The sequence below is a fragment of the Scyliorhinus torazame genome, chromosome 27, assembly GCF_047496885.1.
Source record: "Scyliorhinus torazame isolate Kashiwa2021f chromosome 27, sScyTor2.1, whole genome shotgun sequence".
NCBI lineage: Eukaryota > Metazoa > Chordata > Chondrichthyes > Carcharhiniformes > Scyliorhinidae > Scyliorhinus > Scyliorhinus torazame.
In genome coordinates, this window is record NC_092733.1 from 8,111,917 (window position 1) to 8,139,231 (window position 27,315).

The 27,315-nt window shown below is 50.5% G+C and overlaps 2 protein-coding genes across 5 annotated transcripts in view; one reads left to right on the forward strand and one right to left on the reverse strand.

The window, feature by feature from the left end:
• nacc1b (nucleus accumbens associated 1, BEN and BTB (POZ) domain containing b) overlaps positions 1-13,234 on the reverse strand; it is a 35,087-nt gene extending 21,853 nt beyond the window's left edge. The window contains exons 1-3 of one of the 4 annotated variants that reach the window (XM_072490887.1): positions 13,127-13,234; positions 11,477-11,522; positions 706-1,563 (exon numbers count right to left, since the gene is read on the reverse strand). In XM_072490887.1, the coding sequence (XP_072346988.1) occupies positions 706-1,537 (832 nt within the window). In that variant the 5' untranslated portion in view covers positions 1,538-1,563; positions 11,477-11,522; positions 13,127-13,234. Of the gene's footprint in view, positions 1-705; positions 1,564-11,448; positions 11,523-11,585; positions 11,697-13,126 lie in introns of those variants that run through there. The other 3 variants (XM_072490885.1, XM_072490886.1, XM_072490888.1) reach the window with 3 other exon arrangements.
• trmt1 (tRNA methyltransferase 1) overlaps positions 13,220-27,315 on the forward strand; it is a 56,243-nt gene continuing 42,147 nt past the window's right edge. The window contains 5 exon segments of the mRNA XM_072490884.1: positions 13,220-13,401; positions 15,342-15,728; positions 16,943-16,998; positions 17,104-17,237; positions 25,504-25,691. Of these exon segments, the coding sequence (XP_072346985.1) occupies positions 13,235-13,401; positions 15,342-15,728; positions 16,943-16,998; positions 17,104-17,237; positions 25,504-25,691 (932 nt within the window). The 5' untranslated portion in view covers positions 13,220-13,234.

Consider the following 27,315-nt stretch of genomic DNA (forward strand, 5'->3'; position numbering starts at 1 on the left):
TTGGTTGGAAAGTATGGGCTACTTTGTGCTATGTGGGCGGAACAGCAGCACAGTGGTTAGCACTGCGCCTCCACAGCTCCAGAGTCCCAGGTTCGATTCCCGGCTTGGGTCACTGTCTGTGCGGAGTCTGCACGTTCTCCCCGTGTCTGCGGGGGTTTCCTCCGGGTGCTCCGGTTTCCTCCCAGTCCAAAGATGTGCAGGTTAGGTGAATTGGCCATGCTAAATTGCCATTAGTGTCCAAAAGAAAAGTTAGGTGGGATTACTGGGATAGAGTGGAGGTGTGGGTTTAGGTAGGGTCAGTGCAGACTCAATGGCAAATGGCCTCCTTCTGCGCTGAAAATTCTATGAATCTCTCCAAGTTCTCCCCGTGTGTGCGTGGGTTTCCTCCGGGTGCTCCGGTTTCCTCCCACAGTCCAAAGATGTGCAGGTTAGGTGGATTGGCCATGATAAATTGCCCTTAGTGTCCAAAATTGCCTAGTGTTGGGTGGGGTTACTGGGTTATGGGGATAGGGTGACCTTGGGTAGGGTGCTCTTTCCAAGAGTCGGTGCAGACTCGATGGGCCGAATGGCCTCCCTCTGCACTGTAAATTCTATGATAAACACTTCCCGTCACGTGTGCACGAAACAGCTCCTGTGTGCTCGGCCTGGTGTCAAGCTGGGCAACATGAGCAAATGTTCCTCCTGCATGAAAAGTAGCAGACTTACCTGGTGGGCCCACATTCATCATGCTGTACATAGTGTACATGTTGCAGATCTGTCTGTAGTGCTCCTCTGTCATATCCTCACCAACTTCCTCCTCTTCATCCTCTTCGTTCTGGTAGGAGTTAGGACTGTCGCTGGTGTAGGCACTGGAGGTGCCAGGGCTGGTGCGATCCGAGCTGCCTTGCCCTCCCGCTCCGCATCCCTGCTGCCGGATAATGGGGGCTCCGTGAGAAACCCGAGCCAGCTTTGAAGCTGCGCTCCCATTCCCCTCCCGCTGCCCGTTGTCCCACAGACGTTTACTGATGGGGGTGAACTGCACAGTGTCCGATTCGGCTTGCTCTGTCTTCACACGTGACACCAGTGAGAGGGGGGTGGCTGCCAGCGACCGCGAGGCCTGAGCCGGGCTCGGCGGCTCGGAGGGCGTCTCCTCCACATGTAGGCCCTGGGAGTCACACCGCGGTGAGCTGACCTTCAGGCAGAACTCGGTCTCCTTGTCCATTATCTGCTGGATCTGGAGGAAGCCGGCCGTGTACATCAAGAGGAACTGGTCACCCATGTTCATACTAAGCCTGCCAGTATAACAGAACGCCAAGATCTGCTGGAAGGACTGAGGCTGGACCGCTGTCGGAAGCTCGAAGCTTGTGCAGTTGTTGGAGCTGAACAGGTCACGGAAATAGGAACTGCTGGCTGCCAGAACGGCGCGGTGTGCCTTGAAAGCCTGTCCCTTCACAACGATGGAAACATCACAGTACAGGCCCTGGAGCCGCTGGTCATTCAGAGATTCCAGGATGTTATTCCCAAAGTTCGGAATCTCCATTTGCAGGGTCTGGGCCATGGTGTCCGCTCAGCAGACTGCAGTATCTGCCAGAATAGAAGAGAAGACAGCAGCATTAGATTTACAAGCGTTACATGCACCATCTTACCTGCAAAAGGCATTTCCTTTCCACTGCTGGTTGATGGGTTCCACTCGAACCCGGGAGCCAGGCGGCTCTGGCTTCAGTTCTACTCCAAAACCGGGCTGACACTCCTAGTGCAGTACTGAGGGAGTGCAGCACTGTCAGAGTGGTCATGTCCAATCTGATATTATCCTGAGGCCCTCAATAAATACCACTTCAAAACAGATTAGCCAGTCATTCTAATATTGCTCTTTGCGTACAGAAAATCACAATGGGTTCTTAAATTAGGCCTGATCAACAATTCCCAGGAAAAACTAAACAGACCAAATTCTTCATTCAGGACATGAGGTCCATGATCTTTTTTGAACAAGCGTTATCCCGGCGTCCTCGCCAAGGTTCTGCTCACAAGTCGACACCAGAAACTGGTTAATTAGCTAGTTAACTGATTACTATTTGTGGAATCTTGTCCCGTGAAAATTGGACGCCTCACTTTCCTATGTAGCAATAACCGCAATTCAAGAAACGTTGCCTCTTTGTAAACCAACACTGGTGGCTCGTGAATGAGGCTCCAGATAAATGCAAGGCAACTCTGCAGGACAGATACAGATCTGGTCTCCTTATTGAAAGAAGGATATAACCAACTGAATTAGAAGTGATTCAGAGAAGATTCATCTGACTGATATCTGGGCCTCTCATAATGTCTACAAAATTATGAGGGGCATAGACAGAGTGGACAGTCAGAGGCTTTTCCCCAGGGTAGAGGGGTCAATTACTAGGGGGCATAGGTTTAAGGTGCGAGGGGCAAGGTTTAGAGTAGATGTACGAGGCAAGTTTTTTACACATAGGGTAGTGGGTGCCTGGAATTCGCTGCCAGAGGTGGTGGCAGCAGGGACGATAGTGACATTTAAGGGCATCTTGACAAATACATGAATAGGATGGGAATAGAGGGATACGGACCCAGGAAGTGTAGAAGATTTTAGTTTAGACGGGCAGCATGGGCGGCACAGGCTTGGAGGGCCGAAGGGCCTGTTCCTATGCTGTACATTTCTTTGTTCGTTGGGATGAAGGGGTTAATTCTCTGAGAAAAAGTTGTGCAGGCTGGACCTATAGTTATTGGAAATTTAGGGAGAGAAGTTATCTTAAACAGATATGATCCTGAGGGGGGAGTCTAGAACTAGGAGATACAGTTTAGAAATTAAGGGTCTCCCATTTAAGATTGGGCTAAGGAGAATCTTACTCTCTCAGAGGTTAGTTAGTCTTTGGAATACTTCTCCTCAGTGAGTAGTGGAGGCTGGGTCATTGAATATTTTCAAGGCAGAGTTAGGTCGATCTTTAAGCGTTAATGGAGTTGGGAATTGTGGAGGTGGTGGGGAGGGGAGGGGGCAGACAAGAAGGTGACGTTGAGGCCACAGTCGGATCAGCCTCCATCGTACCGAGTTGTGAAGCAGACTCGAGGGGCCGAGTGGCCTCCAGCTCCTGATTCTTGTGTTTGTGTGTGCACGGTTGCATGTTCTTTGCGGAGGGGATACCGGTGGCTTCACAAACAAACCTGATCTCGTCCTCAGCCGAGATCCCACACATGGGCATTTTGTGGAATAGGGTCACAATGAGCCAGGATGCCGGGGCAGGAACCATTGCCGATTTCTGGTTGGTTTCTTTCTCAAATCCAACCCGGTTCAGGTGGAAAAGAAGCATTTCAATAACCAATTTCAGGCTTCAATCCTTCTTTCACAAGCCACCCTGGCCCTCATTACCCACCCAGCATCAGATTACACACACAGACAGACAGACTTCAGACCAACACTTTTTGAGATGGTGGTCGCCATCTTCTGAGGCTCTAGAAGTTTAGTGAGGATTCTTGCACCAGTCCCGCACTGCCGACCACACTCCAGAAAACAAATAGCACTGCTGGCGAACATTACAGGACAGTCCATGGGCAGGTTTGCTGCAGATTTCATCTTGCACCATGAGATCAGGATAGGTTTTAACACAGGTGAAACCTTCTGCTTAATTATCCTGTAATCCGGTAACAAGGGATATTCCGGATTTGGACAAATTAGTTTTTTAATTCTCTCTCGGGCAGTATTGGTGTTTCACCAGGTCTAGTTTCCCCGAGTTTCCCGAATGCTGGTTAGAATCCCTACAGTGCACAAGGAGGCCATTCAGTCTATCGAGTCTGCACCAACCCTCTGAAAGAGCAGCCAACCTAGGCCCACTCCCCCACCCCTGTAACGCCACTTAACCTGCACATCTTTGGACACTGAAGGACAATTTAGCATGGCCAATCCACTTAACCTGCACATCTTTGGACTGTGGGTGGGGAAACTGGAGCACCCGGAGGAAACCCACGCAGACACGGGGAGAACGCGCAAACTCCAGACAGTGACCCAAGGCCGGAATCGAACCCGGGTCCCTGGCGCTGTGAGGCAGCAGTGCACCAGAGTGCAAGGGACATTGGTGCGGGACTGGAGTCACATATAGGTCAGATATTCCCTGCAAGACATTAGTGAACCAATTGGGTTTTCACAACAAGCTGACGCCCTCACAGGCATTTTCATATTCCAGCTTCTTTTGATTTCATAAATGGAATTCAAAACTGCTGTGCTGTGATTTGAGCTCACGGCCTCGGGCTATTAGTTTACCAGTTCAGGAATATATTTTAAAATCCTTGCGTCTGGATACAGGGGTTATCATGAATCTGATATTTTCACCTACCCTCTTGACTATCAAGGGTGGGGTCAGGTCTGACCGGTAGTGAAAAGGTCCACGGACAAAAAACAAATCCGAGGGGGAAAAAAATATTTCCTTGTGGAAAACAAGTTTTAAACTGCTCTTTTCAGATGTTGTCATTGACGGGGCTCTGCCTATTTCAGCCTGAATGTGTGACCTCGTGATTGCAACATAAAACTGAGCAACAGTCCCTCCGAGGCAGTCAGTCAGCTCAGAGAAGGTACAAAATCCTGACTCTCAAGACGTGTTTCCACAGAGCAGATGGGAAGTTTGTAACTAGTGTTTGGAACCCGAGGTTATTGGTGAGCTCCAAGTTTGGAGCTTGTCTTCAAAAAAAAAAAGGCATGAAGGAATTGATCTGGGGCAGTTAAAAGCAAACACCGTAAATCACAACGAGGCTCTTTAATTATTCATATTCAATGCAGAGTCTGTCACCAGCACACAGGAACAGAAATCAGAGCTCAGCAGAGAGCTGGGAATGGAGAAGCAATGGGCGCAATAACTGATCATCTCAAATTGTTCTTGGCGCCAACTACAGGTCTGTCCCCCTCCTCACCCAGTTACACAACATTAACTGCTCTCTGCACAAACTCTATAACTATACTGTGGTACTTTCACTGTTCAACTGGAAATATTATAAAAATTGATAGGGCTGGAGTTTTGCATCAAAACGTGCGAATAATCCCTCGTCCTCTTGATCAGTAGATTGAGGGACATCAGTAAAGGACACCTCCCGCTGCCTGGGGAAAGCGGGCAGCATAATCAAAGACCCCTCCCACCCGGCTTACTCACTCTTCCAACCTCTTCCATCGGGCAGGAGATACAAAAGTCTGAGAACACGCACCAACATCTATAGGTATGTCAGGAATAAGCGAATGACTAGGGAAAGAGTAGGACCAGTCAAGGACAGGGATGGGAAGTTGTGTGTGGAGTCTGAAGAGATAGGCGAGATACTAAATGAATATTTTTCGTCAGTATTCACTCAGGAAAAAGATAATGTTGTGGAGGAGAATGCTGAGACCCAGGCTATTAAAATAGATGGCATTGAGGTACGTAGGGAAGAGGTGTTGGCAATTCTGGACAGGCTGAAAATAGATAAGTCCCCGGGGCCTGATGGGATTTATCCTAGGATTCTCTGGGAGGCCAGGGAAGAGATTGCTGGACCTTTGGCTTTGATTTTTATGTCATCATTGGCTACAGGAATAGTGCCAGAGGACTGGAGGATAGCAAATGTGGTCCCTTTGTTCAAAAAGGGGAGCAGAGCCAACCCCGGCAACTATAGACCAGTGAGCCTCACGTCTGTAGTGGGTAAAGTCTTGGAGGGGATTATAAGAGACAAGATTTATAATCATCTAGATAGGAATAATATGATCAGGGATAGTCAGCATGGCTTTGTGAAGGGTAGGTCATGCCTCACAAACCTTATTGAGTTCTTTGAGAAGGTGACTGAACAGGTAGACGAGGGTAGAGCAGTTGATGTGGTGTATATGGATTTCAGTAAAGCTTTTGATAAGGTTCCCCACGGTAGGCTATTGCAGAAAATACGGAGGCTGGGGATTGAGGGTGATTTAGAGATGTGGATCAGAAATTGGCTAGCTGAAAGAAGACAGAGGGTGGTGGTTGATGGGAAATGTTCAGAATGGAGTTCAGTTACAAGTGGCGTACCACAAGGATCTGTTCTGGGGCCGTTGCTGTTTGTCATTTTTATCAATGACCTAGAGGAAGGTGCAGAAGGGTGGGTGAGTAAATTTGCAGACGACACTAAAGTCGGTGGTGTTGTCGACAGTGCGGAAGGATGTAGCAGGTTACAGAGGGATATAGATAAGCTGCAGAGCTGGGCTGAGAGGTGGCAAATGGAGTTTAATGTAGAGAAGTGTGAGGTGATTCACTTTGGAAGGAATAACAGGAATGCGGAATATGTGGCTAATGGTAAAGTTCTTGAAAGTGTGGCTGAGCAGAGGGATCTACGTGTCCATGTACATAGATCCCTGAAAGTTGCCACCCAGGTTGATAGGGTTGTGAAGAAGGCCTATGGAGTGTTGGCCTTTATTGGTCGAGGGATTGAGTTCCGGAGTCAGGAGGTCATGTTGCAGCTGTACAGAACTCTGGTCCGGCCGCATTTGGAGTATTGCGTACAGTTCTGGTCACCGCATTATAGGAAGGACGTGGAGGCTTTGGAGCGGGTGCAGAGGAGATTTACCAGGATGTTGCCTGGTATGGAGGGAAAATCTTATGAGGAAAGGCTGATGGACTTGAGGTTGTTTTCGTTGGAGAGAAGAAGGTTAAGAGGAGACTTAATAGAGGCATACAAAATGATCAGGGGGTTAGATAGGGTGGACAGTGAGAGCCTTCTCCCGCGGATGGAAATGGCTGGCACGAGGGGACATAGCTTTAAACTGAGGGGTAATAGATATAGGACAGAGGTCAGAGGTAGGTTCTTTACGCAAAGAGTAGTGAGGCCGTGGAATGCCCGACCTGCAACAGTAGTGAACTCGCCAACATTGAGGGCATTTAAGAGTTTGTTGGATAAACATATGGATGATAATGGCATAGTGTAGGTTAGATGGCTTTTGTTTCGGTGCAACATCGTGGGCCGAAGGGCCTGTACTGCGCTGTATCGTTCTATGTTCTAACAGTTTCAAAAACAGCTTCTTCCCCACTGTTACCAGATTCCTAGATGACTCTCTTATGGACTGAACTGATCTCTTCACACATTTTCTCTACACTCCGTATGCATCACCTGATGTCTGTGTCAATGTATTTACTTTGTGTATTTATCATCTGTCCTATGTTTTTCATGTATGGAACAATCTGCCTGGACTGTACGGGGAACAATACTTTTCACTGTACCTCGGTACACATGACAAGGTCCCCAACAACAACTTGCATTTATGCAGAACCTTCGATATAGTGAAATCAATCCAAAGGACTCCTTGTTGAGGAGAATGGATGTGGTGCTAAAGGGCAGGTTGGGAGGTTTGACTAAAGGTTTGGTTAATGAACCTTTCTGAAGTTTCTTTGTGACTATGCCTCTCGACCCGCCTCTCCCTTCACTCATCGACAGTCCAACTCTTTCTTCATGAGCTGGGGAGGGACAGGGTGTTGAGGATTCTCCTTTTCACCTCTCGGGAACCTACACAAACACCAAAGCCTGGACTATTTCTCTCTCTCTTTGACTTACCCATCCTTCCCCTGTTGAGGAATACAAGGCCTCACTCAGCGCCTCCCTAACCAAACAATGTCTGACAGATTGAGTACCCAGAGGAATAGCAGGTGATCCCAAACACTGTGCCATCAGCTGCTTCATTTAAACCCTCGACCCAACAGGAACGCACCTCAGAGACGGCAAATTCCTGAATTCAGAACTCGTTCCCATTAAGAAGCTTAATGAAGGCCGAAGGCCCATTTGAATCCTGCTCCAGAGACTCGAGCAATAATGCAGACTGGCACTCCAATGCAGTGCCGAGGGAGTGCTACAGTGTCAGAGGTGCTGTTTCAGATGAAATGTTAAACCCTGTATTCCCCCTCAGGGTGGTAAAGATCACATGGCCACAATTGGAAGAACAGCAGGGGAGTTGTTCTTCCCTGTGCACTGGCCAATATTTATCTCTCAATCAACATATCAAAACAGATTAACTGGACATCACCACATTGCTGTTTGTGGTTGGTTTGCTGCGTGCAAATTAGTTGCTGCCTTCCTTAGATTACAACAGTGACTCCTCTCAAACAAAAAGGACTTAATGGTCACACTAGAACTCTGACCCTAACAGCACTGTGGGTGTACCTACACCACAGGGACTGCAACGGTTCAAGAAGGCAGCTCACCCACTGCCTTTCAAAGGCAATTAGGGATGGGCAACAGATGCTGAACAGATCCTGTGAACGTATAGAAAATAAAACGGTAAAGGCCTTTGGGATGTGCCACGGTTGTGAAAGGTGCCACAGAAATGAAAGTCTTTCATTTGCTTCAAAAGAGCAGGAGATGAGACAAATCAGCTGAAGGAGGCTTGGCTTTTGAAGAAAGAATTGAGGGCTGCTGCAGCAGGGGCTTGCTCAGTGCTGGAGACCAGAAAAAGAAGAATTTGAAATAAGATGCTGTGTCCTGCTTCCAGCACACTGAGGGTGAAGGAAGAATAAAAGTGGATAAAGAGAAGGGAGTTTCCTTGTTCAAAAAACTAATGACTTTTGCACCATCAATAAACACCAAAAAGTCACAATGTAGAGAGGCGAGTAATGTCCAAGTTTGAGATCAGAAATGTTAACCTAAATTCTGGATCAGCGTTGCACCGAAAATGTGCAGTTGCAAAACAATCGCAAATCTGTCTCCGAATTTAATCCTAAGTATTAACCTCTGTTAATATTGAGATGCAGAGCACTGCGATTGCACAAGTTGCAGAGTTTGTACAATCTACACAGGGCAAGATTCCTCAATGGTTCAGCTGGACGAAGCACCAACTCGCCTTGGAACTGAGCTGTACAGAGCAGGAGGTTCCCAGATGACAGCTTCCATTGCCAGTCAAGTGCTGTCAGCTAATCCTAGCTAGGCTGGCGCTGGGGAGCTGAGATTTGTGTCAGTCTCAGGCTCTTCCTCACTATCCAGCCATTCCTGACCAACAGAGTACCCACGAGTAGAACTTGGGTACAAGGTAAACAGACTTGGCTAAGCTCCCCACGCTCCCGGAGTAACCTGACATTCATCGTCATCGCACAGACATTCACAGAAAGTGGAAAGAGGGAGAGAGAAGGGATAAATATAAGCTCAAGATTACAGCCATTCTATACTTTAAAAACAATTTTCAGATGACAAGAAAATTGAACATAGATGCATTAAAACAGTATGACTGTTCCACTACACACGCAATCCTGAATGGAAAAACAAACTGAAAGCAGCATTGCAAATAGGAGTATAATTACTAAATGCAATGCTCACAAGGTGAAATAACTGTCATGTCACTCACAAACTGTACATTGAAGTTTTCTATTTTTACAAGCTTATTGAGGTGAGTGGGTCGGTCTAGTGCTGGGGAAACAGAAGTGGTCTCCAGCGTCAGCTCTAAGCCCTTGCAGGTTGGTTCAGGTCCCTTAGCTACAAGGTAGAGCTGGTTGTGCTCTGTCCCAACAGCAAGAGGAGTCTTCCACGGTATCTAGCCTGTGACCTCTTCAAACCACGCTGTCAATTTAGGAGTAAGCTTCTGGAATCGTCCCTTGCCTCAAATGACTGAAAACAAACTTCCCAAACTCATTACAGACTGCAATATGGACTTTGATCCTGCTGTACCGGGGCTGGGTTTGAACAGGAATTCTCATAGACAAACAGCCAGGTCTAACCCACTGAAACATGCAAAGCTATTTTCCCTTCTGATATTAGCAGTTGCAGCAAACCCAGCGGTTGGTACCTTCAGGTTAAAAGATGGGCTCTCTCATTTTCAAACAAAACCTCATTTCCAAAATTCCCGCCGGTGTTAACCCACTGAATTTGGGATTGATTGGTTCCATCTGGGCTGACCTGGCAAATAAAACTTCACAAGGGTGGCCTCAAATCCCCAGATTTATGCTGCGAAACACTGCACACAAATGAACTCTATACAAGTTGAGACAGAGCGTGCAAACGTATTGCAAACAATTTGTTAGTGTCTTATTTCAGCCAGGCCAGCCCTCCCTCCCAACCCCCATAGCAACACCTTCCATTTGTGCACCGTTGAAAGTATCCTGTCCACCTAGTATGTCAACTGCTCGGCCCAAGACAGTAAGAAACTACAGAAAGTAGTGAACACAGCCCATCACGCGAAACCGTCTCCCATCCATTGACTCTGTCTACGCCTCCCGTCTTGGGAAAGCAGGCAGCATAATCAAAGACCCCTCCCACCCAGGTATTCTCTCTTCCGACCTCTTCCATCGGGCAAGATGCACCAATATATTTAAAAACAGCTTCTTCCCTGCTGTTACCAGACTCCTGAATGACCTGATCTCTTGACACAACTTTTCTACTGAGTAACACTACACTCTGTATGCTTCACCTGATGTCTATGTATTTACTTAAATTTTTTTTTTTTTTTTTTTTTTTTTTAAACAGTACTCAATTTTTGTTTTTCCAATTAAGGGGCAATTTAGTGTGGCCAGTCTGCCTACCCTGCACATCTTTTTGGGTTGTGGGGGTGAGACCCGCGCAGACACGGGGAGAATGTGCAAACTCCAAACGGGACAGTGACCCGGGGCCGGGATCGAACCCAAGTCCTCGGCGCCGTGAGGCAGCAGTGCTAACCACCGCGCCCCCCCCCTTGCCTATGAATTCACATTGTGTATTTATTGTACGTTCTGTGGAGAATGCACACAAGACAATTGTCACTCGGTACCCATGACAATAAAGAACAAAGAAATGTACAGCACAGGAACAGGCCCTTCGGCCCTCCAAGCCCGTGCCGACCATGCTGCCCGACTAAACTACAATCTTCTACACTTCCTGGGTACGTATCCCTCTATTCCCATCCTATTCATGTATTTGTCAAGATGCCCCTTAAATGTCACTATCGTCCCTGCTTCCACCACCTCCTCCGGTAGCGAGTTCCAGGCACCCACTACCCTGTGTAAAAAAACCTGCCTCGTACATCTACTCTAAACCTTGCCCCTCTCACCTTAAATCTATGCCCCCTAGTAATTGACCCCTCTACCCTGGGGAAAAGCCTCTGACTATCCACTCTGTCTATGCCCCTCATAATTTTGTATACCTCTATCAGGTCGCCCCTCAACCTCCTTCGTTCCAGTGAGAACAAACCGAGTTTATTCAATCGCTCCTCATAGCTAATGCCCTCCATACCAGGCAACATTCTGGTAAATCTCTTCTGCACCCTCTCTAAAGCCTCCACATCCTTCTGGTAGTGTGGTGACCAGAATTGAACACTATACTCCAAGTGTGGCCTAACTAAGGTTCTATACAGCTGCAACATGACTTGCCAATTCTTATACTCAATGCCCCGGCCAATGAAGGCAAGCATGCCGTATGCCTTCTTGACTACCTTCTCCACCTGTGTTGCCCCTTTCAATGACCTGTGGACCTGTACTCCTAGATCTCTCTGACTTTCAATACTCTTGAGGGTTCTACCATTCACTGTATATTCCCTACCTGCATTCGACCTTCCAAAATGCATCACCTCACATTAAATCCGATTGATTTCTTCCAATTGCTCCACAAGCCGCCTATTGGGGAGGGAGAGAGGGGTTCAATAACTGATCATCAAAAAAAAAACTGCCGGCCATCACCTTCCTGTCCTGGAAAACAATCTGCTGAGGGGGAGGAGGATGAGAGTTCCGGAAGACTTTGGCAAGTGCAGCTTCTTGGGTACTTTGCTGCAGATTTTATATATTTTTCTTTTAGTGGGGTGATATAAAGTTTTGCAGCTTACCCACTCCCCATGGTCTGCACACACCCCCAGTCTGCATCCCCCCACACCAGTCTGCACCCTCACCCACCCCACAGTCTGCACCCCCATCCCAGTCTGCACACCCAACACCCCCACAACAATCTGCATCCCCCCACACCCACCCCAGTCTGCATCCCCCCACACCCACCACAGTCTGCATCCCCCCACACCCACCCCAGTCTGCATCCCCCACACCCACCACAGTCTGCATCCCCCCACACCCACCCGTCTGCATCCTCCCAACCCAGTCTGCACACCCACTCACCCCAGTCTGCACCTCCCCATGCCCCAGTCTGCAACCCCCTCATCCCCACCCACCAACAGTCTGCACCACCCTCATCCCTCCCCCCAGTCTGCACCCCCCTCACCCCCCCAGTCTGCACCCCCCTCATCCCCACCCCCCAGTCTGCACCCCCCTCATCCCCGCCCCCCCCTGCAGTCTGCACCCCCCTCATCCCCACCCCCCGCAGTCTGCACCCCCCTCATCCCCACCCCCCAGCAGTCTGCACCCCCTCATCCCTGCCCCCCCCCCCGCAGTCTGCACCCCCCTCATCCCCACCCCCCCCAGTCTGCACCCCCCTCATCCCCACCCCCCCCCAGCAGTCTGCACCCCCCTCATCCCCACCCCCCAGTCTGCACCCCCCTCATCCCCACCCCCCCCCCAGCAGTCTGCACCCTCCTCATCCCCACCCCCCCCCAGCAGTCTGCACCCCCCTCATCCCCCCACCCCCCCCAGTCTGCACCCCCCTCATCCCCACCCCCCCCAGCAGTCTGCACCCCCCTCATCCCCACCCCCCAGTCTGCACCCCCCTCATCCCCACCCCCCCCCCCAGCAGTCTGCACCCTCCTCATCCCCACCCCCCCCAGCAGTCTGCACCCCCCTCATCCCCCCCCCCCAGCAGTCTGCACCCCCCTCATCCCCCCCCCCCAGTCTGCACCCCCCTCATCCCCACCCCCCCCCAGTCTGCACCCCCCTCATCCCCACCCCCCCCAGCAGTCTGCACCCTCCTCATCCCCACCCCCCCCCAGCAGTCTGCACCCTCCTCATCCCCACCCCCCCCAGCAGTCTGCACCCCCCTCATCCCCCAACCCCCCCCAGTCTGCACCCCCCTCATCCCCCCCCCCCAGTCTGCACCCCCCTCATCCCCACCCCCCAGTCTGCACCCCCCTCATCCCCGCCCCCCAGCAGTCTGCACCCCCTCATCCCCACCCACCCCCCAGTCTGCACCCCCCATCCCCCCTCACAAAGGGGGGGGGGGGGGAGGAGAGGGGGGTTGATCAAAAAGTCCCCCCACCCCCCGGGGAGGGGGGGGGGAATGTGCCCCCCGATAGAAGGGAGGCCTCCCCCCGGGGGGTAGTGAACCCAGGCCCACCACTCACCCCCGGCGTCTCTCCCTCAGCGCTTCGCAGCCGGAGCCCAGCAGTAGCCGCCGCCGCCGCGGCCGCCATTCATTGTCAGGACAGCCAGCGCCTAGCAACCGAGCGCCGATGCCGGTCCTCCCAGCCGCCGCTCCAGCCCGATCAGCTGAGCGGCCGAGCGCATCGATCCCTCCACGCAGCCGTGACGGCGGGGACACTTCCCATCAGCCCCCCGGCCGCCCTCATCAAAATGGCGGCCCCCATCAGCCTGCAATCCTGCTGCCTGGGCTGTGTGTGTAAGTGTGAGGCTCATAATTGCTCACTAACTCTCTCTATATACCATAAATAAAACTTTATATGCATGTATATTATATATAAACATATTCTTCCAACTGTTTATGTTTAAATGTTCATTGCCTGTTTAAGTTCTGAGTCCCCTGTATATTTCACTTTCCTTGTTTCCTCCCCGCCACGCTGTATTATTCGTTTTGTTACTTCGCACCTGATTCTTGCATTCAAACCCCTTACAAGCATGGTGATTAGTACTGTTGCTTCACAGCGCCAGGGATCCCGGTTCGATTCCCAGCTTGGTCATTGTCTGTGCGGACTCTGCACGTTCTCCCTGTGTCTGCGTGGGTTTCCGCTTTGTGCTCCGGTTTCCTCTCACAAGTCCCGAAAGACGTGCTTGTTGGAGGAACAGGACATTCTGAACTCTCCTACAGTGTACCCGAACAGGCGCCGGAGTGGCGACTGGGGGATTTTCACAGGAGCTTCGTTGCTGTGTTAATGTATGTCTGCTTGTGACGCGAATAAAGATTATTATTAAGTGTTTCGAAGGGGTCTGGGGAAAGAGCGGGGCAGAATGAGATTGTCCCACTGGGTATCATGGGCTGAAGGGCTTCCCCCTTGCGCTGTGTAAACTCTTGTGTTTAACCGCCCGGCTCCCAGTCCTGTGGAGATGGGGGCTATGCTGAGGCCTCTGCCTGCTCCCCATTGCAGTTCTGGGGAGGACCCTGTTTAGAAGATTTGAGCTCCTCACAAAGAAAACCTGTTGTGCCTAGTGGGAATTGAGTCACTTGAATTTTGCTAAGTCGTTTAAAGAGAAAAATAATGTGTTTCTTGCATTCTGCTGGATAAGTTATTTTCTTTAAATTGCTTGCAAAACTGCTGCCACGTTTCCTGAGGTTTTGTGCTTAAATCTCCAATCCTGCTCTCTGTACCTGTATCTTCCCTCTTAGTGTGGTTACTTCACACCTGCATTTGTGTTTCCTTCCTGGGCAACACTATCCCATCCCCTGCTTTTATCTGTCCTTAGTAGCGACCTCCTACAATGCTCCCATACCGCTAATCTGCTAATGCTACTGAACAACATGTTGTTATAGTATTGCCACTTGTATGGCAGGCAGCCGACCGTCTGGCTATCTGCATTCATTTGCCTACCATCTTCCTCTGATATTCAGGTGATATAATCTTGGAAGATTGCAGCATTCAGTCAGTGAAAACAATCGTTGTGGCATTCCAACATGTACCCGCAGGCAGGAAGGAATTAGTGCCATTTAGGGTTGTGTCGATTCTTCTCTCGTGCTTCTGGCGAAACATTAAACTTCTACTTTTGGATCAGATGCTAAATGAGGCCCTCATCTATACTCTTGGAGAGATGTAAATGGTCCGATGGCCATTACTGTGCAGAAGGAGGCCATCCGGCTCATCGAGTCAGCACCGACCCTCTGAAAGAGCACCCTACCCAGGTCCACTCCCCCATCCTATCCCCGTAGCCCCATCTGACCTACACATCTTTGGACTGTGGGAGGAAACCGGAGCACCCGGAGGAAACCCACGCAGACACGGGGAGAACGTGCAGACTCTGCACAGACAGTGACCCAAGCCGGGAATCAAACCTGGGACCCTGGAGCTGTGAGGTAACAGTGCTGGACAGTTCTCTCCATCCTGGCCAATAGTTATCCTTTGATCAGCATAATTAAAGCAGATTATTTGGTCAGTTATCACACTGCTGTTTGTGGGATCTTGCTGTGTGCAAAATGGCTGCTCCTTGCCGACATTACAACAGTGACAACTTCAAAAAATGCTTTGGGACATTCTGTGCTTTAAAAGGCACAATATAAATGCTATCCTTTCCATTCCTTTTGACTAACATAATAGAAACGTGTACTGCTGACGTTCCACTTAAAATCTTTCCCCTCCAGTGTTTCATTCTCTACTTTTTTTTTTTGCCCAGAGTTAAACAACCACAACGGATGCTGGTAAACCGTGTGCGTGTGGTGAGGTACCTTATCCACCGCACTGTGTGTGCAGCCTCGATCGTGGTGAGAAGAGCAGTCTGGGCAGAGTCTCTCCTTCACGATACAACAGGGGAAAACTCCGTGATGGAAATGGGAGAGGAGTCACACTCCGAGTCAGACCAGACCTGTAGAAGCAACGGCAACGATCAGTGTCAAAAAGCCAGCCTTGTTGAGGCTACTGTGGAACCCTTGCCAAATAGTGAAACCTTGCCAGGAATTAAGACTGTGGAGACGGTTATAAGTGAAGGGAAGGCAGAAATTATCTTCCCTAGTGCCAATGAAGTATTTTACAATCCTGTACAGGAGTTCAACCGTGATCTAACGTAAGTACCCGGTGTTATGGACCTTGTCTCACCACCAGAGCCCGAACTAAACTGTTAAAATGGACTCCAGTTAAATATTCATTTGCTATAGTTTATCTTTTGAAGTTATTTCTTTAAAGGGAATCCAGTGTCATGGGGCGAAGACGGGAAAACGGAGTTGAGGATTATATTAGATCAGCCATGATCTCATTGAATGGTGGAGCAGACTCGATGGGCCAAATGGCCTACTTCTGCTCCTACGTCTTACGGTCTATTGTACGTACAAATTTGGAAGAAGTGCTGGTTTCAAAATTGGAATGAAGGCACACAGTTGGTGACATTAATCAAATTTTGAAAGTGGTTAAAGATTATCCAATTGTGGTTGCAGACATTTTAAATAAGAAAGGCTGTTTCTCCCATTGGCAGGAGAGTCCAGAACACAGGCTAGTCTCAGGAGAAGGTCGGTCATTTTGGACAGAGATGAGGACAACTTTCAGTCAGAGAGTTGAGTCTTTGGAATTTTCTACTTGTGGATGATCAGTCATTGCACATGGTCGAGACGGAGATGGATAGATTTTTAGATGCTGAACAAATTCAGAGATATGTGAGATGTGGAGGTTATAGTTGAAGGTCGGCCATGATCTTATTGAATGGTGGAGCATGCTTGAGAGGCCGAACTCTCCCCCCCCCCCCCCCCCCCCCTCCCTTTCTGATTCCAGGGTTCCCTGCGAGCCTGTAGGATGTGAGCTGCCAGGGAGCCTTTGTGGTGACTACTGATGGGCCGTCCAGGGAGACTATGGGCAGTGGAGAAAATAGCAGCCAGGGGGAGGGTGTTTTATTCAGCACCGTCGGTCAACAGACAATCAATTAGAGGCTCCCTGATGTTTCAGGGGTCTCCAGTTTCAGCTCTGCTGTTATCTAATCTCTGGGTGTAAGGCAACAATAAACCTCGAGATGCTCGGGTGAGAGGGTGATGTGAGCAGGGTTCCTGCTCCAAATACTGTCTTGTTTCCCATGGTTGGAAAATGTGTGTGCGGGACAAGGTTGGAGTTTTGCTGTCAAATCTTATACCGTTGTCAAATATCCTGACAGCATTTCCAAGTGGAGCTATCAGAAATTGCAGCCTTGAGTGATGTGGTTGGCGGTTTGGGGAGGCACGAGGGGGGTGGAGTCACGGATTTGAACCCACGCCGCAGTAATAGTTATTTTAAGCTCTCTCTCGCTCTGTCTCTCAGGTGTGCTGTGATCACAGAGTTTGCTCGACAGCAGCTGATATCAAAGGGGATTCTGGGTAAGTGGAATGTACCTTGTTTAAACGGGGGGGCGGGGGGGGGGGCGGAGAGAGAGAGGCTACAGGCAGACACGGCGCTAACCAGTCTCGAAATGTTTTCTACAGTGCTGGTCCCCGGAGAAGAGGACAGGCAGGAGATTGTTGTAAATTTGGCAGCGAGTGAAAGTGCCGGGACTGCACCGGGATCGGGAGATGCTTCAGCGGTAAAGAGAACTGCCATTGTGGGGGAGAAATGCGAGGTGAGATATACCCTGCTTCGCCTGGTTATTTTCATTCATGCGCAGGGGCATCACTGGCATTTATTTCCCTTCCCTAATCCCCTTTGAGAAGGTGCTGGTGAGCTGCCATCTTGGATTACGATCCCAGACCATATTACGATCCCGGACCAGACGCCAACAGTTGCTCGGATACTGTTCAGAATCCCCAATATTTTAGTTTAATTTTGTAAGACTGTGAGGAAAGGTTGCTTTGCTGTAGGCATGATTTCATACACAAAAAGGGATATGGTTTATTAAAAAAAACATCATTACTAACGCAGTATTAATACATTTAACATTATAAATACAGGTGGATACCAGTTAAACAATGCTTCACAATACAATGAAACATTCCTAACCGCTATCTTTATCTCCCCTCAAACAACACCCATCTCAAGTCAAAATCCATTTTTAAATACTGTTAACAGACTCTGGAATACTTTCTGTAAAAAGATGTCTTGGACATATAACTTTGAGAAAAAGAGATCCTTCAGATACCAGCTGCAGATTCTTGCCCGTCTCAACTTACTGCTTAAACTGCCAGCCTTGGAAATTGCTCCTCCCCTGTTCACAGGCAAATCTTCAACTCATTGTCTCGAGCTCGACTGCTTCGGGTCTGTCCCCGGTCAAATCTTTAACTGTTTCAGCCTCTGGCCTCTCTCATTAACAACATCATCTTACTGGGCTGAACATAATGTCTCTAATTATCTACTCCCCAGGGGACCCTCTTAATATGAAAAAAAGTCAATTCGCCCAAACTTTTACAACGTTTCAATTGCACCTCTGCCTCCAAAAAGCCTAGCTGTCTTGCGAGCCAGGGTCTTTAAAAACATGACTGCAGCAGTTACACACACTAACCCAGGATTTTAACCCGGACTACACCAAATACATATAATACAGTATATCTGAAATCCCTACATTCACCACACTCTAATCCAGCTGAGTGGCTGGCTGGGTCATTCACAGGGACCACATCGCTGTGGGTCTGGAATCACAGTTTTGTGAGGGCCACGACGAATCCAGCACGAGTTTTAAGGATACAAAGAAATAACATTTATTTACAATAACATATATATACACACAACAGCAGCAACTTCACTTGCTGCTCACTCCTTCCTGCTGGTTCCAAACTGGCCAGCTTTATTTATACAGGGAGTCTGCTAATGATTTCTCCGCCCCCCTGATTGGGGAAGTTCATACTCCCACAGGATTGTGGGATTGTCATTAGTCCCCAGCCAATGGTAAGCGGGCAGGTTATAACATCGCTCCTCCCCAAAGTCCAAGGAATCCATCGAAGACCCTGGCGAAGGAGGGCGTCGGACTCGTTTTGCCGCAAGCCAGACACCATTTGCACGCGGCGCTGGATCGGGCGGCGTGTAACGAGGCGGAGACCGGCGCTTCCGTGATGAACGGCGTAACGGTTGTACATCCACGGCCCGTGGGCCCGAGGATTCCCCCTCTGATGCATCCTGTGTCCCCATCTCGGAGTCAGAGTCTGCTGCCTCCATCATGTCAGCGTCTCTATCTCCATTCGGTTCTGTAACAACCTGCGCAGGCTTCGAGTGAGGCACCAGTGGAAGATTGTGAGGACTACCTTCCCTTGTCTCTGGTCTCTGCGGCTGTAGAAATGAGCTACGGGGGGCGGGGAATCTTTGGAAGGGATAGTCTTCTGGACCGAACGTGGTCTACATGTTTGCACTGGAGACGACCCTGGGCTTGCACCTGGTAAGATATAGGGCCCGTTTGGCGAAAGATTACACCAGGGACCCACTGGACACCACCAGCAAAATTCCGAACGAACACTGGGTCACCGAACGCAAACTGCCGAATTGGCCGATGCCGAGAAAATCCCTGTCCCTGCCGTTCTTGTGTGCGGCGTACTTTTGTGCCAATGTCCGGGAAAACCATGCTAAGGCGGGTGCGAAGTCTCCAGCCCATTAGGAGTTTTGCGGGAGCTACCCCAGTCACCGCATGGGGGGTGGTCCTATACGAAAACAAAAAGCGAGCCAGTCTCCTGTCCATTGACCCGGAAGACTGCTATTTTAGGCCTCGTTTGAATGTCTGCACTGCGCGCTCTGCCAACCCATTTGAAGCCGGGTGGTAAGGGGCAGTGCGGATATGGCGGATGCCGTTCATCTTCATGAACCTCGCAAACTCCTCACTCGTGAATGGAGTGCCGTTATCCGTGACCAGCACCTCGGGGAGGCCATGCGTACTAAAAGACAAGCGCATCTTCTCAATTGTTGCGCAGGACGTTGTCCCCTGCATCTTATGCACCTCTAGCCATTTAGACTGGGCGTCGATTAATAGAAGGAACATGGATCCTTGAAAAGGGCCTGCGAAATCTGCATGCAAGCGTGCCCAAGGCCGCCCTGGCCATTCCCAGTGATGTAGGGGCGCGGCCGGCGGAAGCTTCTGATGCTCCTGGCAAATGGAGCAGTTTTGGGCCACCTTCTCAATGTCGGTGTCGAGGCCTGGCCACCAGACATAACTCCGGGCCAACATTTTCATTTTGATCACACCTGGATGCCCATTGTGCAAGTCTGTTAGTATCAGCTCCTGGCCTTTTTCCGGGACAATCACACGCGTCCCCCACAAGAGGATGCCGTCTTCCATGCTGAATTCTGACAGCTTGGAGGAAAATGCCCGCAACTCGCCTGGGAGCTGTCTATGCTGCCCACCATACAGGACTATGTGCCGAACCTTTGACAGGACTGGCTCCGTCTGGGTCCACTCACGGATCTGTGATGCCGTGACAGGCAAGGTGTCCATAAAATTCAGGGTTGCAACCACCTCACCGGTCATGGGGGTCGACATGGGGCCGGTTGATAAAGGCAATCGGCTCAGTGCGTCGGCATTCGCTATCTGCGTTCCTGGTTTGTGCTCCAGAGAATACTCGTATGCAACGAGCAACAAAGCCCAGCGCTGGATCCGTGCGGAAGCAATGGGCGGTATTGGCTTATCCTCTCTGAAAAGTCCCAGCAGAGGCTTATGATCAGTCACGATAGTGAAGTGGCGGCCATACACGTACTGGTGGAAGCGTTTCACTGCAAAAACCACTGCCAGGCCCTCCTTCTCGATCTGCGCATACTTTTTTTCCGCTGCAGTAAATGTGCGGGAGGCGAAAGCTATCGGTCGCTCGGCCCCGTTCTCCATCTTGTGGGACAGGACGGCCCCAATACCATACGGGATGCATCACGTGACGAGCAAAGGCTTTCCAGGATCATAGTGGGTTAGTAACCCAGACGACGACAGTTGTTGCTTTACCCGCCGGAAAGCGGTTTCTTGCGGCTGACCCCAAACCCAGGTGTGATTTTTCTTTACCAGAAGGTGCAACGGGGCCAGCGTAGTTGTCAGATTGGGGAGGAACTTCCCGTAACAGTTTACAAGTGTCAGTCGGGGCGGGGGCCTGTTGAATCGCACGCACCTTCTCTGCAACGAGGTGCAAACCTTCGCGGTCACCCGATAACCTAGGTAGACTACTTCCTTTGCCTGAAATACGCACTTTGTGCGACGTAAACAGACTCCAGCCTCCGAAAAGCGTCCAGATTTTCCAAATGTTCCTGCTCCGACGTCCCTGTAATCAAAATGTCATCTAAGTAGACAGCGACACGTGGTTAAACCTCTCAAAATGCCCTCCATAACGCGTTGAAAAATAGCGCAGGCAGAGGATACTCCAAAGGGCAACCGTGTATATTCATACAGGCCCCGGTGTGTATTAATCGTTACATGTGGTCGGGAGGCAGGATCCAGCTCCAACTGTAGGTAGGCATGACTTATATCTAATTTTGTGAATGAGAGTCCGCCTGCAAGCTTCGCGTAGAGATCCTCTATGCGAGGCATTGGATATCGGTCGAGTCGGGAAGCCATATTCACTAAGTTTATAATCGCCACACAAGCGAACTGTGGCATCTGGCTTCATTGCAGGTACAATTGGTGCTGCCCAGTCCGTGAAACGGACGGGCCTGATGATACCCAAAGTCTGCAATCGAGTGAGCTCCCCTTCTACCTTCTCGAGCAAGGCGTAAGGCACCGGGCGCGCCCGGAAATAGCGCGGCGTGGCTCCTGGTTCGACTTGGATACAGGATACGGCCCCTTTTATTTTCCCCAAACCGGGCTGGAATACATCTGGGTATTGTCCTAGAACCTCAGTCAACCCTCCAGAAACTGTTTGGAGGATGTGCTGCCACTGCAACTGCAAAAAGCGCAACCAGTCCCGACCCAACAGGCTGGGCCCCTGGCCGCGCACCACGATAAGTGGGAAACGCCCCTCTTGGCGTCCATAAACAACAGGGGTCATCGTAGTTCCTGCAATGTCCAATGCTTCCCCGTGTAGGTGGCCAACCTGGCCCGTGTGTCGGTTAATGTAAGGGTCTGTATACCCTGCTTGATGCGGTCGAATGGCCTCTGGGTGATCACGGAGACCGCTGCGCCAGTATCCAACTCCATCTCAAGCGGGTGACCATTGACCCGTACTGTCACCTTAATGGGGGCTACACGGGGAGCTGCCACACAATGCAGCTGCAGGCAGTTGTCCTCCGTCTCCACGTCCTCGGGGGTAGATTCATCCACATGGAAGGTAAGGCCCCTGGGCTGGTCCCAGTTTCGGTCGGAACGACGGCGCCCCCAGGACCGGCGTCTGTGACTGGGTCGGCGCCTACACGTCTGACACGGACATGGCTCCTCATCCATTGGTTCTGGAGAAGGCTCCCTTCAGGGAGGAATGTCCGACAGCCACTGGCGTCGATCCGGACGTCGCCTCGCCCAAGGTACCGCAGGAGTGCGGGGGGACGTTTTTGGACGGAAGGGGTTGCACCCCAAGACATGCACCTCCATTCCCTGTAGCTCCTGCACTCCTCGTTCTGCACTCTCTCGGGACAATACTATTTGAATGGCCTGTTGAAAAGTCAATGTTGGCTCAGCTAACAACTTTCCCTGGGTGGCCGCATTATTAATACCGCAAACCAAACGGTCGCGTAACATTTCTGACAAGGTCTCACCATAGTCACAGTACTCTGCAATCCTGCGTAGCCTGGATAGAAAATCGGCAAGGTATTCTCCTGGGATCCTCTCAGAGGTATTACACCGGTAACGCTGGACTATCGTGGACGGGGTTGGGTTAAAATGTTGCCCCACTAATTTCACAAGTTCATCAAACGTTTTGGTGTCCGGCGCAGCTGGGTACGTAAGGCTCCTAATCACCCCAAACGTATGCGGCCCGCAGGCGGTGAGCAATATGACCACCTGCCGCTCGTTTTCGGTGATATTGTTTGCCCGGAAATAGTAACACATCCGTTGTGTGTACTGGTTCCAGCTTTCCAGCGCAGCATCAAAAACATCCAAACGTCCGTACAGAGACATGGTATAATAGAAAACAACTTCCAACCTGTATCCAACAAAAATCCAGGGAGGTGGCTTCAGCAGTGTAGACAGCTATTCACTTTAACCCTCGTCGCCAGTTTTGTGAGGGCCACGAAGAACCAACACGAGTTTTAAGGATACAAAGAAATAACATTTAGCTAACTTGTTTTTTTTTAATGGGTTTTCAAAAGTGCGTATAAATAGCGGATAGCGGGGACACTGGGGTGAGTGTAATGGGAGCTGTGTCAATATAAAGGGGATGGCTGGGACACTGGGGTCACTTGGGAGGAGAGCTGTGAGACTGAGCAAGTCATTTGAGGAAAGTTCTGTCTCTTGGTTTTGGCTTCACCAACCAGCCTAGATCCTCTTAACTTCGGCCAGACTGGGTAAAGACGGCAGATTTCCTTCCCTGAAGGACATTAGTGAATCTGATAGGTTGTTACGACAATCTGGTAGTTTTACAGTCACTATGACTGATATTAGCTTTTTAGTTCTAGATTTAGTTTAATTGATGTGGAGATGCCGGCGTTGGACTTCATCATTGATGAAGATGAACATCTTGCCAAGGTCATCCCCACACCCCCACTACTTGCCTTCAAACTACCGCGCAACCTCAAACAAACCATTGTTTGCAGCAAACTACCCAATCTTCAGAACAGTGACCACGATACCACACAACCCTGCCATGGCAATCTCTGCAAGACGTGCCAGATCATCGACATGGATACCACCATTACACGTGAGAACACCACCCACCAGGTACGCGGTACATACTCGTGCGACTCGGCCAACGTTGTCTACCTCATACGCTGCAGGAAAGGATGTCCCGAAGCTTGGTACGTTGGCGAGACCATGCAGACGCTGCGACAACGAATGAACGGACATCGCGCGACAATCACCAGGCAGGAATGTTCCCTTCCAGTCGGGGAACACTTCAGCAGTCAAGGGCATTCAGCCTCTGATCTCCGGGTAAGCGTTCTCCAAGGCGGCCTTCAGGACGCGCGACAACGCAGAATCGCCGAGCAGAAACTTATAGCCAAGTTCCGCACACATGAGTGCGGCCTCAACCGGGACCTGGGGTTCATGTCGCATTACATTCATCCCCCACCATCTGGCCTGCAAAATCCTACCAACTGTCCTGGCTTGACACAATTCACACCTCTTTAACCTGGGGTTACCCCATCTCTGGATCTGTAAAGATTTAATCACCTGCTAATGGTCGCATTCCAAGCATTGTTTGGCATCTTTGAATTTGTCTATATATATATGTTTCTGGAACATACCTCTTCATTCACCTGAGGAAGGAGCAGCGCTCCGAAAGCTAGTGACATCGAAACAAACCTGTTGGACTTTAACCTGGTGTTGTAAGACTTTGTCGTTTAATTGAGTTTATATTCCCAGCTGCCATGGTAGGATTTGAATTCCTGTCTCCAGGTCATTAGCTCAAGGCCACTAGCTCACTAACATAGCCGGTATCTTTCTAACGAGCTTCAGAATCATGGACCTACTTCCCTGTTGTGATGTTGCAGGTTTCAGTCACACCTTAAATGCTGTGGGTTTCGGGTGTTTTCAATTGTTCTGCTGGGGAAGCTTGGAGGCAATGACACATTTGAATATCAAACAAAATGATTACTTTTTTTAAAATTTAGAGTACCCAATTAATTTTTCCCAAGCAAGGGGCAATTTAGCGCGGCCAATCCACCTACCCTGCACATCTTTGGGTTGTGGGGGTGAGACCCACGCAGACACGGGGAGAATATGCAAACTCCACACGGACAGTGACCCAGAGGCGGGATTGGACACGGGTCCTCCGTTCCGTAGGCAGCAATGCTAACCACTGCGCCACGTGCCACCCCACAAGATGATTGTTTTGATTGCCCGATGTATCGGAGCTGATGACCACTGAGTAATCAGTGAAGTACCAAGGGAGGGATCAGCTCATTTAACATTAAGATGGCAGCGTCCCTGATCAGTACCGTGGGTTTAAAAACACGACCTGTTCTCGAGCGGGACAGCTGTGGTTTGATCTTTCGATACTGCTGCATTAGCTCAACCTGTTCACGGGATTGGTAGGGGAGAAAGGGGGGAACCTAGAGTAGCGTATCAGCTGGATTTGGTCTTTTCACGGCTGAGCAGAGGAGAGGATATTTGTGGTGAATAGCTTGGCAGCGGGCACTGTCTCCTACTGCAATTGGACAGAGTACAGTTGGACTTTAAGTGCTGAAGCCCATAATTCATTTCTTTGCCACACAAAGGCCAGAGAGATAGCTTGAGTTAGGAGTGAAATGGCAGTGAGGATCTGGTCAGGGAGGAACTGATCATGGGCACTGGAGGAGAGGAACAAACTCCTCTTTGAACGATCAAGGGATTTTGGACACTTGTAGAGCTCCTGCATAAGAGGGAGTGTGACTGGAAGGAGGGGGAAGTGTATCTCTGTGAATATATAGTTTGCAGCCGGTGTTATGGCTGTATGGAAGGATAACTGTTTAAATAGTTTTGAGATTGTTGAAGACCGCGCTGATATTTTAAAATGGATTGTGAGCCCCTCAACGCCAGGGACCCGGGTTCAATTCCGGCCTCGGGTCACTGTCTGTGCGGAGTCTGCACGTTCTTCCCATGTGTGCGTGGGTTTCCTCCGGGTGCTCCGGTTTCCTCCCACAGTCCAAAGATGTGCAGGTTAGGTGGATTGGCCTTGATCGATGCGTGGGGTTACGGGGATAGGGTGGGGGAGTGGGCCTAGGTAGAATGCTCTTTTGGAGGGCCGGTGCAGACTCGATGGGCTGAATGGCCTCCTTCTGCACTGTGGGGATTCTATGGAATATCATTGGATGCTTTCCTGCCGATACACTTGCACGTTGTTTACCTGAGTGTCTGGTTCCGTGTGCAGGGTGGGATTCGTGTACTTGAAGGGCTGGCAGCATCGGGGCTCCGCTCAATCCGGTTTGCCAAGGAGGTTCCTGGAATTCACAGTATTGTGGCCAATGACTTTTCATCAAGAGCCGTGGAACTAATGAAGAGAAACATCAAGCTGAACGGAGTGGGTCACTTGGTAACGGCCAGCTTGGCAGATGCAAGGTACTGTGTTGGTGACTTTGTATCGCAGGGGAGAAAGGAAAGATCTTCCTTCACCGACTGTTCCTGAGTCAGGTTAGATCGGTTAATGAAGGATAGGGTTCTCATTTTGACAGCTGCTACGGGACATTCCAGAGCAAGTTACACCGAATTAAATACTCTCATTGTTTACATACGGCAAACTTCCAGCAAAAGGTGACAAAGTGAAGATTTTTCATGTTGGTTAGGAATAGAGTTTGGCCAGGGCACTGGGAGTACTTCACTAACTCTTCACGGTATTGCCGTCTGGCCATTGACCCCTGCCTGAGAGGGCAAATGGCCTGGGTCTCAGTTTAGCATCTCATTCGAAAACTATTCATCTGACAGTGCAGCACTCCCTCAGTACTGACCCTCTGACAGTGCGGCACTCCCTCAGTACTGACCCTCTGACAGTGCGGCACTACCTCAGTACTGACCCTCTGACAGTGCAGCACTCCCTCAGTACTGACCCTCTGACAGTGCAGCACTCCCTCAGTACTGACCCTCTGACGGTGCGGCACTCCCTCAGTACTGACCCTCTGATAGTGCGGCACTCCCTCAGTACTGACCCTCTGACAGTGCGGCGCTCCCTCAGTCCTGACTCTCTGACAGTGCGGCACTCCCTCAGTACTGACCCTCTGACAGTGCGGCACTCCCTCAGTACTGACTCTCTGACAGTGCGGCACTCCCTCAGTACTGACCCTCTGACAGCTCCCTCTGTACTGACCCTCTGACAGTGCAGCACTCCCTCTGTACTGACCCTCTGACAGTGCAGCACTCCCTCAGTACTGACCCTCTGACAGTACGGCACTCCCTCAGTACTGACCCTCTGACAGTGCAGCACTCCCTCAGTACTGACCCTCTGACAGTACGGCACTCCCTCAGTACTGACCCTCTGACAGTGCGGCGCTCCCTCAGTACTGACCCTCTGACAGTGCAGCGCTCCCTCCTACTGACCCTCTGACAGTGCCTACTGACCCTCTGACAGTGCAGCACTCCCTCAGTACTGACCCTCTGACAGTGCAGCGTTCCCTCAGTACTGACCCTCTGAAAGTGCGGCACTCCCTCAGTACTGACCCTCTGACAGTGCAGCGTTCCCTCAGTACTGACCCTCTGACAGTGCGGCACTCCCTCCGTACTGACCCTCTGACAGTGCGGCACTCCCTCAGTACTGACCCTCTGACAGTGCGGCACTCCCTCAGTACTGACCCTCTGACAGTGCAGCACTCCCTCAGTACTGACCCTCTGACAGTGCAGCACTCCCTCAGTACTGACCCTCTGACGGTGCAGCGTTCCCTCAGTACTGACCCTCTGACAGTGCGGCACTCCCTCAGTACTGACCCTCTGACAGTGCAGCATTCCCTCAGTACTGACCCTCTGACAGTGCAGCACTCCCTCAGTACTGACCTTCTGACCGTGCAGCACTCCCTCAGTACTGACCCTCTGACAGTGCGGCATTCCGTCAGTACTGACCCTCTGACAGTGCAACACTCCCTCAGTACTGACCCTCTGACAGTGCAGCACTCCCTCCGTACTGACCCTCTGACAGTGCGGCACTCCCTCAGTACTGACCCTCTGAAGGTGCAGCACTCCCTCAGTACTGACCCTC